The 14,772-nt window shown below is 36.1% G+C and overlaps 1 protein-coding gene across 2 annotated transcripts in view; it reads right to left on the bottom strand.

Annotated features, from left to right (window-relative positions):
- ntng2b (netrin g2b) overlaps positions 1 to 6,429 on the bottom strand; it is a 76,635-nt gene extending 70,206 nt beyond the window's left edge. The window contains exons 1-2 of one of the 2 annotated variants that reach the window (XM_058759229.1): positions 5,712 to 6,429; positions 3,712 to 4,412 (exon numbers count right to left, since the gene is read on the bottom strand). In XM_058759229.1, the coding sequence (XP_058615212.1) occupies positions 3,712 to 3,933 (222 nt within the window). In that variant the 5' untranslated portion in view covers positions 3,934 to 4,412; positions 5,712 to 6,429. The remainder of the gene's footprint in view (positions 1 to 3,711; positions 4,413 to 5,711) is intronic. The other variant, XM_058759228.1, reaches the window with a different exon arrangement.
- Positions 6,430 to 14,772: the final 8,343 nt, after the last annotated feature.

Below are 14,772 nucleotides of genomic sequence, written 5' to 3'. Positions count from 1 at the left end.
AGAATGTAAAAGGAAAACGTTCGGGCGCACTGTGGATGTCTGCTTGCGGGACCATTAAGGGCCCCATTAATATTAAAGAGCTCGGGACGACCTGAGGAACATTCCAGAGGCCAGTCCATTAGCGGCCAGCTCCGGCACAACAATTCAAGGGTTTGTGTGTGTGTGTGTGAGTGTGTGTGTGTGTGTGTGTGTGTTACAGTGGCTTTTCCAGTCCTGGTTTAAATAAGAATCAGTATTTTAGAGTAGCTTTGCATGTGACAATATTCAAACAAATCCATCTGCATTGAAAGTAAGTAGTGACAAACACTGGTAAGCTTTAAAAAATGACCAAAAAGCACCATAAAAGTAGTGATACGTACAATTTGAGCAACATATTCCAAGTCAGGCAAGACATTAGGATGAGTAAATGAAGACAGAATTGTGATTTTTTTTGGGTGAACTACCCATATATGGATTTGTTTGAATATTATGACGTGCTTTGATTTGCAAAGTTACTTTGATTCTTACTTAAACCAAGACTAATACATACCCACATTTATACAAACAAAATTTAAAGGTGTAATTCACCCAAAATCACAATTCTTCCATCTTTTACTCACTCCCTATTGGAATATGGCACTCACATTTTATGCATGACTACCTTTTTCCGTGTTTTTTGCTTATTTTTTAAGCTTGGCAGCATTTGTACCCACCATGAAAAAGAACTGTGAATATTCTGCAAACCATCTGCTTTTATGTTTTATGGCAAGTAAATGATGACATAATTGTGGCATGCAAAGTTACCCTGAAAATTCTAATTCTTACTCAGAACTGACGCACACATTTACGCAAACACGATTTAAAGGAATAGTGCACTTAAAATAAAAATGATAATTCTGTAAATGTTTTGCAGAATGTCCACGTCACACTGTTCTTTTCCATAGTCATACATATAATCTGAACACCATATTCCATGTCAAGTCTAAGTAAATCATGACAGAATTGTGATTTTTGGGTGAAACATCCCTTTTAGTTGTGTTTGTGTAAATGTGTGTGTGTGAGTGAGTGAGTGAGTGAGTAAGAGAAAATGGGTCTCCTTTAGCCTTACATTAAACAGATCATTAACTGTTAAGTGTGTGAGAGCTGTGTCCATTTCCGGCTCCCATGTGAGACCGATAACCGTATGTGTTTTATCCTGCATCAGTCCCATCAGCAGCTTCAACATAGTGAAAAGGCACAATCATAGTGAACAAAGTTAATGTGTGTTTGTGCACGACATTGCAGTGTCTGGATAATTTAATCAGGGTTGTATTACCTCTTTTCCCCTGATACTAGTATTTATTTATGCTCTTGTTCTCTTCAGCCTGCACAACCTTTTGCTTGTTTCTCTCTTCTGCAAAGTCAAACATCACTATTACTGTTGCTCTTACTCAAGTTTAAGCATTAAACTAAAGTATTAAACAGTTGAAAAAATAACACAGACTTACTTTGAAGGATGGACCCAAACCATATCTATATGTATACATATAAATGATTTTAGTATCATTAAAACACTGTTTTAAATTACTTTATTTTTGAATTCAATTAATTTAACAAATAAATAATTAAAAAACATAAATGAATTTAATTAATAAAACTTTTATATTTTCAGTTTTTATTTTAACTGTTGTAATTTTGTTGTGTTTTTTTGTCATTGTTTTAATGTCTACTGTATATACTGGTAGATTTAATTCTTTATTATTTATTTTTTAGTTGTTACATCAAGTTAATCTAAATGATAATGAGAATTCATTCTATTTCAAGCATTTTTTTTAGTTTTAGTTAACTATAATAACCCTGCACCAGACAGAAAGAAACAATCTAGCAACACCTTAGCAACCATCTACAACATTCCAAAGGTGCGGTCACATTTACAGCTGCATAACTCTTGCACAGGCAAGCACCAATCACACTTTCTTTTACTAACAGAACTCATTGACTGATGGAATATCTTTTGATTCTGTATGTTGTCCTCACAAATCTCACTTAATAAAACCCGTAGTGCACCGCGTGACCTCCTTGCCCTTGAGAATAACCTGCTGACCCTGCTATAAGTGAAGTGAAATTTGACATCCTCCCGGTCCTCTGTTCCTGTGAGCCTGACTCTGCCAACAAATCCACGTGGGTAAACAACACCTCGGCCTTCTGCTCTCCACGCCTGCTGACCTCAGCTGCATTTTTTCTGCTGCGGTCGGTGACCTGCACGGCACATCCTGCACAAATTAACGCTGCTTCAAGACCTCCGCCCCCATAATGGGTGCAGTTTGGCACCGTTCTACGAGCCCTGCTTAGTTTGCACTGGCCAATGGCTAGTGGTCAAAAAATTAATCGTGGAACAATCTGGAAACATCTGCCTGAGGTCCGTCCCATCCAGGTACTAATTGACACTTTGTAAATTCTATAAAGTTAGTATAATTAGTTAGTCAAGCCCACGTTTGTGCAATAATCATTATATTTTATTAGTTTTATTTTATAAAACAGATGTAAGATGCAAACTCAATGCATCGGTTAATGAAATGAACGAGTGCAGCTGGTAAGCAATAATCTTAAAGGAATAGTTCACTGGACGAAGCAATATTATGGATCATAGACTCGCATTTTAGCCAGAAGCAACGGTTTGGAGTTAAAAACATCTTAATGATAGATTTGTTTCTTACAAACATGCAGCTTAGTTTTGGCTTTTCAAAATGTTAACCGATGGACTGGAGTGGTGTGAATTACTTGTGGATTATTGTGATGTTTTTATCAGCTGTTTGGACTCTCATTCTGACGGCACCCATTCACTGCAGAGCATCCACTGCTAAGCAAGTAATGAAATGCTACATTTTACAAATCTCTTCTCATGAACAAACAAAAACACAACTACATCTTGGATGGCCTGTGGGTGAGTAAACTGTCAGCATATTTTCATTTTTGGTGAACCATTCCTTTAATATGATGAGCTCCCACTTACCAGCTTATAGGCAAATGAGTTACAGCTACTGGGAAACGTTACATCACTTAATTGTATTTGTCAGGCTAATGAGCAGAAAAAAAGCATGCAGGAAGAAACACATCTCTGTCAAGCCTGCTGACCAATGTGACACATAATCTTTAAACTTCTGGTTGTGAAAAACTGGAATTAGCATGCTGTATATATTTTATCACACCCTACTTCCCCATTTCACATACTGTCTGTCTTGAATAGTATGCAAGATTGGAATTAATATGTCCCCCGATCATACAGTAGCATGTTGACAAAAACAGGCCAAAGTTGCCCGGATGGTGTACTATATCTGGAGGATTTTCAAAGTGGGTATTTGATATGTTTTTGGGGTTAATATTGATTTTAACACTTCAATATATTTTACAGAGCCTGTGGTTTTATTTCTCAGAACACCTGCGTTCATATGTTTGGGTTGGTGATATTTTTTAATGTTTTTAAGTCTCTTCTTCTTACCAAGGCGGCATTTATTTGATGAAAAATACAGTAAAAACTGTAATATTATTAAATATTTATTACAATTTCAAATAACTGTTATCTATTTGAATATATTTTAAAATGTAATTTTTTTTTGTTTGATGCAAAGATGAATTTTCAGCATCATTACTCCAGTCTTCAGTGTCACATGATTCTTCAGAAATCATTCTAATATGCTGATTTTATTATTATCAATGTTGAAAAAGAGTTGTAATTTCTTCCAGAGGACTCACCAGAGTGCAGAATCTCTCCGGCGGGTTCCCGCAGGTGACGCCCGGCGGCTCGACACGGATGCGCATGTACTCCTTCATGGCCTGGGCTTTGGGTTGGCACGCGTACTGCTCCCACATGGCGCCTTCGTCCGTGCTCACGAGAGACTTGCACAGGTCGTACTGGCCTCTTGCTCTCGCCAGCACATGCACCAGCAGGTAGAGGAGTCCCGCGCGTACATGCATGGCAGGCGTGCGAATATGAGGGGATTTCCGAGGATTCGGAGAAACGGGAAAGGGACCACCGTGGGTTCAGAGGTGGGATGTGTTAACATGGAACAGCAGCACCGGTGGTCAGGTTAAAACATCCCATAACATCGCCACAGTCATTACTCCAAAAGGAAAAAGTCAGATATATAGAAAAAGAAAATGTGCATAAAAGTGTTTTGTTGTTATGAGGTTGAGGGGAAGTCTTGTAAAGCAAGTTTATTGTTTTGTGTATTGACTTCTGTCTTACTTCTGTGTGTTTGGACACTGTCCTGATATGTTGGGTCAAAGGTGCTGATGCTTCTACTTGGACCTACATCCATAGCAGCTCCTGGACTGCGTCACCGCAGAGCATATTTATGTCCCGAAGGTCACATGAAGTGGGTTTCCCCTTTTCCAAGCTCAGAAATGTCAGCCTGGTCGCATCCTTCACTCTTTAGCAGCTGCTGTCCATGGTCCTGAAAGCAAACACCACACATTTCAATGTTTAACTTCACTGCTCTTTTGTACACAAGCTCTTGATGTCAGCCTGTTTTTTTTCTAGCGCCACTTTCTGCTGATGGTCTAATTTGCCAAACCCCCCCTAAACAGACGTTGGATGTCATCCTGTGAATCGCCACCAGTCCGGACAGATGGCTGATCTCGCATACAACACGAGTCTGGAGTGAGGAACATGCGTGGTACATGCGCACACACACACACACACGCACACACCTCACAGACAGAAATTATATAAGACAGGACTTCGAGGAAGAGAAGCAAAAGGGATGTGCGACATATCTCATGCAGATATTACCATGCAGAGATTGCATGTTAAATATTGCATGGTATAGTTTCCTGAATGAACCACATTTCATTTCCATTGGGAAATAGGAGGAGTGAGGAATGATCTCTCATGTGCAGATACGTGCATAGCGATGACATCCATATCTAAGGTTGCAAATGCAATGCATGCCTGTAAAAATCAGGTAAAGTAACCATGTGCTTTGCATGGTAGGATCTGCTTTTATTCAAGTCAAAAATAGACTGAATCAACCTGATTACATTACAACATTTTTAAATCAGATCAGGTAGAAAATATCATATTTGCATGTAATTTTACAGTAAACAAAACATATTTTCAACTCTTCATTGCATACACTTTTATCGTAAGATATTTAAATGTTTCTCGAATAAAAAGTATGAACTGCAATATAATTTATGGGGCAATGGCCTTTTTAAGAATTCCCTGCACAATGCATAACATTTAGGTTTCGTTTAAAAAGTTTTTGTTATCTTTTATGGGCATTTAATGTCGAGTAGACGGTGTTTTAGATGTATTTTAGTGAATATATGCATTTCTTTGGCGTCGAGAGGCCAGTTATGACGAACTTTAAGACATTTAGTAGTAAGTAGGTTGGTAAATGTAACATTATATGAGTTAATGACATGCAGTTTCGAACTATAATATTCAATCTTACCGTAACGATTGTAATATCGTCAACATGGCAACCACAACTACCAGTTTTTACCTCAAAATTAACAAATTTACTAGTCTTCATAAAAATAGCATTCCCTATGTGTTTAATTCTTCATTTAACACCAATCTGATAGTGTTGGAGGTTAATACAGTATAGAAAAGTAATTAAAACGGTTTAATATTACATGTTCGTTCTGCCTCACGTAAAAACGTACAAGTTCCACTCGCTGACAGAACATCCTACTCCGTACTACATTGTAAAACATCTCAAACAAGCATCGATGTTCCTCATACACACCCTAGAGGTAATCCAACATCCGTACTGTCACAAAAACCGTGACTAAAGTTGAAAACTGTGGTAGTTTAGCGTCGGAAAACAGTTTGAAATCGGGCTTCCCTCTGCAGAGAGAACGGAAACGCACGGGGTGTGTCGCACGCGCGTCCCGTCACTAAAGATGAGGAACTGCGATAAAACACACTCTCGCGTTTAACGGTAAGAGGGATGATTTTGCGTTTGAACTCGAGCAGAAACAACTTTTTGGCGTTTCAAACATAAATCAAAAGTGAGACGCCGTGACAGGCTCGTTTCATCCGGGTCGCTGAAGTAGTTGAGATGGACTCACCGCGCGCTCGACTTGGGTCCGTGTGGAAACGGCATCGCCTCCCGCAGCGAAGATGCGGTTCTTCCGTGTTTGTTTTTTATCTTTATCTCTCCCTGCCGGAGAGTTTCTTAATGCACACTCCGTCGGTCTGTCAGGGGAGGATGGTGCCCTACTTCTCCAGGAGATGCTGGATGCAGGGTGCGTGTGTATGTGTGAAGTAACGTATCCAAAAGTAAGAATATGGACTTGTAGTGCGTGTGCTGTCTACTTTACTGGATCAGATTTGCCCTGTGTGTTCAAGGGCAGAAAGCTTCATGGCAAATCTCCCTCCCCTCTCTCTCCCTCACCCTCCCTCTCTCTCTAATCCATTTAACCATCACTCTCAATCACTATCTGCTGGTTTGAGTCAGGCTGGCCCGGCTGTTCTACTGTCTTCTTGGAGGGATGAAACTGAACCGTCCCACTCTTGAGGCACCTGGGAATCCACATTTTTACACTCTCCAGACCTCCCTGCTCGGGGAAGCCTCTGACAGGTCGCTTTCTTCCTCTTTTATTGAATGGATTCTCTCGGTTTCCTCGGACTTTCATTCAGAAATGCTGATAGAGCAACTCTCAGTGCAATATTTACTGTTCAATGCTCAGGGTTGGTAGGTTACAGCAATAACTTTTTTTTTTTTTTTAACTTCAAAGAAGCACAAGATCCCATAACAGCCAGATTGTTCTTGATGTCTAATGTGTTGCCAAAAAAAAAAGTACAGTTCAGTACAGTTCCTCAAAAAGTACATGCAATGACATTAGAAAACATGCCTAATGTCATTGCATTTGATTAAAAAAACAATAATAATCCACATAAGTGGTTTTTGTTTGTTTATTTATTTATTTTAAAGATAGCAGATGTACAATTTTCAAGAAAAATAAAACATTTTTGGGGTTTTAAATGATAAACGGTATGTATTATGTTGTATAGAAAAAACTGATATGTTGGGTTTGTTTGTTAGTTAATGTCATGTATTACACCTGTGGTTCTTCTGCCTGTGTGAACTGATTAAAAACCACCAAAACAACGGTTGATTGCAGAACATTGAGCAAAAACAATGACATAATTGAAGTTAGGTGGGGGGAGATCCTGCAGCACTTTGATTTTTTTTTTTTTATGCAAAGAATGTGTGCCCCAGTGCGGCTTAAGTGTCCAAAACATATTTTGTGTTCTAATATGCAAATATAGTATGACAGAATTTCCATTAGGGCCAACAGGTCGAATGATTTACATCAGTTCTCTAGTATACTAGCATTAATGCAAAGACTTTATTAATGAATTAATATTAATGGTTAAAAGAAAATGGGACGGTTCATTTTCAACCCTATAGAAGACACATCAGCCAGGCCAGACTGAGTCATACCCACAGACAGTGAGGAACTGTGATGGTTAAAAAAATTGTTTGTTTGTTTAGCTATTTATTTATTTATTTCCATGGCATTCAGACAAAAATTACATAAAGATTCTCATTTATGCACCTGGATGTTTGTTTTTATCAATATTCCCATTATCATAAAAATACTGAAATACAAAGCTTTATTAATATTATGCATTTTTATTTTTATTAACTTAAAATATTAAAAATAATTTTTATTAAATTGGCATAAATTAAATATATAAATACTAATAATAATTATATTATTATTCTTTGCATTAAGCAATTAGGCCCTAAGTGTCAGGGAAGTACTTAATGGTCATGTAAAAAGTCTTAATGATCCTAAAATAAGCCAATTTTTTAATGCAAATTATAATTCCATATTCTTACTTTTGATTTTTTTGGATGAAATTTGACCCGGACATGTTCCTGGACAGGTTTTGTGAGATTCACCCTTGTATTTCTCAGAGCAGAATTCTTCATGGAAATTGATATGGAATTCTTTTAGTTATTTTATGTGAATTTTTAAAGTATGTGTGATGTTAAAGAGAGCAGAACAGAGAGAGAGAGAGAGAGTTGGCGTGATTCTGTGCTGTGGACAGTCTGCGTTGACAGGAGTGCAGATCAGATCGATAGTTTGTCCTTGCTGTGTCTCAACGGAAAGATTTCCGCATCTCTCTCTCTCTCTCTCTCTCTCTCTCTTTGCTCTTGCTCTCTCAGAGCTGACTTGACTTTCCCCCTCTTGACACACCCAGCCTCTCTGTTACCTCTAAAAAAGCTATTTATAAAAAACGTAACTGTACATTAAAAGCCATTAATGGCTCTAAAAGTGAAAGCAATGTGATTTATAAATGATTCCAATTAATTCCCATCTGAATAGTTCGACCCGGAACGCACAAACAGGATTATCCATCTTCAATTAAACGGGAAAAAGGAAACTCTCTTATCCCATCTCTTTCATGACGTCACAGTCTGCCGAACTTTGCTCGGGTCGACCGTCTGTTTGGCACGTCTGCTCGATGAATCAGAGGAAGTGCGTAATCCACTGGCACCTGTCACAATGTTGGCATATCATGCCTTAATAAGCCATAGATTAGGGATTGTAATCAGTGAAGTCAGGCAAGTGCTTATGAAACTTCCTAACCCGTGACGTACTTATAGGTCATGAACTGCTTGTGACCTAAAAACAAGAAACTGAACCAATGATGACGAGCGGCATGCTGACGGTTGAGTTGGGTGGATATGTAATGTCTAATAAAGCAATGTTCATTAAAAAAAATTTGGGAAAACACAGCTTTGACATTTTGCATCCCCTTTTGTGCTCCACAGGAGGATAAACGCCATGTGCTTCTGGAACGACATCAGGGTGAGTAAATGATGACAGGTTTTTTGGATGAACTGTGTCTTTAAAAGTTTGGAAGCCTCAAAAAGAGAAGGAAAAGAAGAAAATCCTCCCCTGCATTGGCGTCTGTGTGTGTTGAGCGTAGGAAGCTTCAGAAGTCATTTACACATGCACCGTTCATCCAGACGCTGCCTGATTCAGGCCTTACGGTTAGCGTCATTCACACGCCCACAACGCATTCATCCACTCGACCAAAAAATAACACATGCCAGGCTAATTCATACATTCATGAGGAAATGGCACTTTAGTCATGCCATTGTGTTCATTTTGGTCCAAGCATTCACTGTTTTTTCCATGAATAAACATTCTCATCATATATTAGAGGCCTGTTTTTAGACTGACCTAGAGTGGAGTCAGTATATTTAAAGTCCAGCTAGAAAAGGAGTTTGTGGAGACAAGACAAAACCTTGTCTTAAAGTTAAGAAAACAGCCTTGCAAGTGCCCTTTTGTTTGATATATTGAATTCCAATCTTATGTTTGCAGTGTGAAGGTTACACAAGCAAGGTTACACATACAGTTGATTGAAGATGGAAGAGTTTGCTGGGTGGTTGTTAGGTGGTTGCTAAGGACTTATGCATGATTGAGAGCAACAGAGAGAGCAATTGACAGACAAATATACTGATGGATGGATATACACTCTTAAAAATAAAGGTGCTTAAAAGATTCTTCACAGTGATGCCATAGAAGAAAAAGATTGTCAAAGGTTCTTTAAAGAACCACCTCTTTCTTACCTTTTATAATCTGAAGAACATTCTTTCGCCACAAAGAACCTTTTGTGAAACAAGAAGGTTCTTCAGATGTTAAAGGTTCTTTATGGAACAATTTAGACAAAAAGGTTCTTCTATGGCATCGTGAAGCACCTTTATTTTTAAGAGATAGATAGATAGATAGATAGATAGATAGATAGATAGATAGATAGATAGATAGATAGATAGAAAGAAAGGCTGCACAATTATGACAAAAATCATAATTGTAGATTATTTCCTTGAAAATGTAATTGCGATTATTAATTACGATTATCACAATTTACATTGAATGATGTTTTGAATAATGTTTACTAAAACTAAACAATGAGTAAGTGGATTTTTATTTATTTATTGTTTTTGTAATTGCGCCTTTTAACGTTTAATCTAGGCTCCGATTCCGTGGGTACTTCAGGGCTCGAGCACCCACGGAAAACGTGAGATATGTTTTTATAGCTTAAACCAAGTTATAGCTTAGTGTGTGCATAAAATTTCTTATAGTAGCTGTCGATATGCTTTATGGTAATTAATTGTGATTAAGCTCCACTTTTTTAACTGAAGGTCGGGAGAAATGTTAATTATTCATTGGATTTTAACTAATTGTTAAGTAAGAATGTCAAAATGTTTGAAGTTATTATTCATGTAGAGCTGAATTTGAAAAAGCATGCATTTCTAGCCAATAGTCATTTGAAGCTTAGTAGCCTTGACGCAATATTTTTCTTAGAAGCTGTCAACAGGTTTTATAAGATTTTTTGTGTCTAGGTTGTGTCCGAATTGTGTCCGTGTTTGTAAATTGTATTAGGTCACCTGTTGAAGATGTCAGTGTAGGCTATGTGTTTCCGTAACTGAAGAACTGAAAATAAATAAAAGGTGTAAGTTTATCATATCATTTGTAAGTGAACACGTGTGCAATATTTACAGAAGCTGTCAAGTTTTCTACAAATTTCTTGTGTATATATCCTCTGTAACTTAAGATCCTGAGCAAGATGAATTATTCTTTGTGAGTTTGATAAAAATTCTTTAAGTTATAATTTGCTCATGGCAAGCTGAAAAAAATTATGGTGACATATGCCTTTGAGTTTTGGAGGTGGTGTCGGTCATGGTGCGGGGCGGGGGGGGTGATAGATTGATTGTAGACGTAGATTTTGAAGATAGGGTTTGTTTTGGTTTAATACAAATACAATAATTGTATTGGAAGATAGGTTTGTATGTATTTGTTAGCTGGACTGAAATACGTATTTCCTCAATCAACTTAATTCAGCTTTGCTTAAATGCGGTGAGTGAAAGATGATGATTAATGTGGAAAGTTTGGCTGTGTGTGTGTGTGTGGCCTGCTTGGCAGACCTTCATGAAGGTATACCCTTCACAAACACACCCCACTGTGGCCTAACTCTCTTCATCACTCTCTCACACACACACACACATTAGAAGATTGACAAAAAGCACGAGCTCAGACTCCAATGCAGCAGGACTAGAATGCCAGATAGAAATCAGTATTTTATGCAGGTAAGAGTCTTGGGCTTTAGTGCGTGACCTGCAATGTCTTGCCTGAACTTCCGGGACTCCCAACTCAACCAAAGCATAATACACACACAGAGAGAGAATCGAGATGCACGCATCCTGCTTTGTTCGGGACTGTAGATTCGCAGATGAAGTGTTGACTCAGGATTGACACAGCGTTATACAAACATCTCAACATTGACATTCTGGCCTCATACTGCAGCGTGTGCGTTTGTGCAAGAGAACAAGAAAGAGATATTACTTTTTCTAAAGAGAATGTGAGTGGTGCATCCTAGCTACAATGCTGGGATGTTGTGGGTGGCTGCCTGTGCGTTGCAATACAGTGGATAAGTTGCTCTGAGTGCTTGTCAGCACGTTGTTATGCATTTGCTGTAATGTTCTGGATGAGTCGAGTCCGTAGCGAAAACAGTTTAATACTTTGGGTTAAGGGCTTGTCTAAATCATTAACCCTAAATTTGAGCAATAGTAGTGAAACAATATTAGGGCTGCAAGATTAATCAAAATAAAACTAAAATCAAAATATGACATTTTGCATGTTTCAGAGTGAAGCATGCCACTGTATTCTTGCCACTGTAAGCATTATAAAATTTGATTATTATTGTTGTTTATTGTAAAATTATTATAATTTTCTTAGGTTTTGTTATTATTATATTATTCTTAGAAACTCATTTTTCAATTTACAGTGAAATAAATGATGATGATTATTAATGTTATATTAATATTGATATATAATCACAATAGTTTGGTCAAAGTTTTGCCGACCTAAACCAGGGTTATTATAGGGTTAACTAAAACATTTAAAATCATATTTGTTGTTGAAATAAAATAAGTGTTAATTAAAATGTATGTATGTGTGTGTGTGTATAGATATGATATACATACATACATACATACATACATACAACGCCACCAACAGCATTTCTCATTTTTATGTAGTTTAATTTGATGTACTAAAATAACTGAAATAAAAATTGATAAAACTATATAGACATATTTAAAAACAACAACAACTAATAAAAGTGATAAAAACCAATCTTAATTTCTAAAACTTTAACTAAAATTAGCATGGCAACATAAAATATAAAAAGTAAAATCTAATTCAAAATATTTACAAAACAGTATCTCAATGATACTAAACTAACACTGCCCTAAACAGCAAACCTGGAGCTTTTTATAAATTGCAGTCACAGTTTTTATCAGACAAATCACAATTGCAAAATTAGATTATTTTCCCCTAATCATGCAGCCGTAGTCTATTTATTTTAATTTTGACCAAAATTAGTTTCTGCTCAACTATTTGAAACACAGGCACCCTTCAAATAGAGGCAGTAATAAGTAATAAGGAAAGTAATAAGGAGGCGTATTTCTGTTTAAATCTTAAAGAGCGCTATTAAAGTCAGTGTTGTTACAACAGCACGTTTAAGCATGGTTTAGTCCACAAGGACGACCCCATCAAACCAAGCAGCTGATCTCCTCTCTTTTGGATCACAGTAACTGTGTTTTCAAATTCTCATGTCAATATTTATGAGGCGTGATGGAGCTCTGCTAATATCCTTACTGAGTGTTTTGTCTTGATTTAATGGGATGTCAGGATTTGCTCCTGACCCATGTGAACTCAAGAGACTTCTAAGGGTCAGTACTGAAATATGAGCTGTTTTGTCCATGATTTGACATCTTTATTGAGGTTGTTATCAGAGGCTGAAGAATGGATGTTCGGGGTAAGCAAAGTTCAGCAAACACAGGCAGTTTAATTGGGGACATGTCATAGACATCTTTATTGTTCTACACTTTTGTAACCCTCCTGCTATAAGAAAACCTCGTAGTAAATTTGTTGAAAATATCTTATTATATTTATTATAGTCCATTGAAATAAAACCATAAAATATTTTTGTTACTTAAAATAAAATAAATGTTAACTGAAATTTTTTTTTTTTTTTTTTTCTTTCAGAATTTTTATTTCTCGTTTTCATTTACTGTAACTTGATGTACTAAAATAGCAAACGAAAACTGAAATAAAAAATGATTAAATAACTATGTAGACATAAAAAAATGGTTAACATGAACAAACAATGAACAATGCAATTATTACACTATTTATTAATCTTTGTTAATGTTAGTTAATGAAAATACAGTTGTTCATTGCTTATGTTAGTTCCCAGTGCATTAACTAATGTTAACAAACACAACTTGTGACTTTAATAATGCATTAGTAAATGCTGAAATTAACATTAACTAAGATTAATAAATGCTGTAGAAGTATTATTCATTCTTAGTTCATGTTTACTAATGTTGTTAACTAATCAACCTTATTGTAAAGTGTTATCAAAAAAATAAAATAAAAATCTTTTAAAAAATGACAATAAAAGGACTAAAACTTTAACTAAAATGAAAGTGGAAAATACACAAAAACTAATTCAAAATATTAATAAAAAATGTAATAGTATCTCAATTATACTAAAATAGCACTGGTAAATGTAAATTATGCGTGACAAATTTTGGTTACTTTTTATTCATATTAAAGGAATAATAACTTACATTTTGGTCTGTTTACACACAAAATTATTGTGTTGCAGCAGAAGACTTGGGCAATGCTGTCACACTTATGTCATAGAGCACATCAGAGAGCTGGGGAAGCGTTGGCATCACCATGGTTACCATGCTAAACAGACTTATAATTATGGGATGTAGAGCCCCTGGGGCTGCAAAGTAAAACTAATTTATTCACCACGGATACATTGTTCTTCTAAAACAGACAGAGGGCAAAAGAGAGAGAGGAAGGCAAAAGGTTTGGGGAAATGCCTAGAGAATAAGAAAGAGGCAGAGAAGAACGACTGTAACATATAAACTAGATCTTTGTGTATTAGATTAGAAATTCTGATTATTATTTATGTATTAAGGCAAGACACCACAGACAGGGTGAAAATTTTAACTTTTTGTTTTTTACTTTTTTTTTTAAATTATTTTAAATAGGTGCCACCAGACATCACTAATTGATTAATTACAGTTCATTAAGACAATTGTTTTGCATTTCAAGTTTCCTAATATATATATATATATATTTTTTTTTTAAATAAGCAAAATAGAGCATTATATAATTAGTTATGAATTAATATGCATACATTTCCAGAACATAAATCTGAACATTGGATAAAACCGGGTTGAAAATTCTTGTTTCATTTTGTTGAGATATTAGAGGTAAAGGTTTATACAGAAGGGATTTTGGATATCTCTTTTTTATTACTATATAAATCAGAAACAGCCAGAAGAAGAAAAAAAAACATTTTCACCATGTTTTTAGGAATAAAATGTTAGATAAATCAGTGTGAATTATATATGAACAAATCCCTCTATAAAAACCTTCAGAATAGGAATAATACTGTAAAGTATGGTGTATGTAAGTGTTGCTGAAGTGGAGGAAAAAACTTTTAAAGATATGTATTATAATTGAAATCTACAGATGCAAATAGACAATGTTTAATAAAATAAACACTTAAATGTGTATTTTGGATGTTTTCTTTCCACCAGTCTAAGAAAAAGACATGTTATGGAAGCATAACAGCTTAAAATCTCAAAACCTACCAAAACAATGGTTTTGCATGTAGTGTCTTGTCTTAACTGTGTATATGCATTGCTATGAAGTTCTTCAGGTGTTCTGAGTTTTTGTTTGCATGTGCTGCTC

Source organism: Onychostoma macrolepis, chromosome 21 (assembly GCF_012432095.1).
Source record: "Onychostoma macrolepis isolate SWU-2019 chromosome 21, ASM1243209v1, whole genome shotgun sequence".
Lineage (NCBI taxonomy): Eukaryota > Metazoa > Chordata > Actinopteri > Cypriniformes > Cyprinidae > Onychostoma > Onychostoma macrolepis.
Note: the sequence above shows the minus strand (reverse complement) of the source record. Positions and strands in the feature narration are given on the sequence as shown.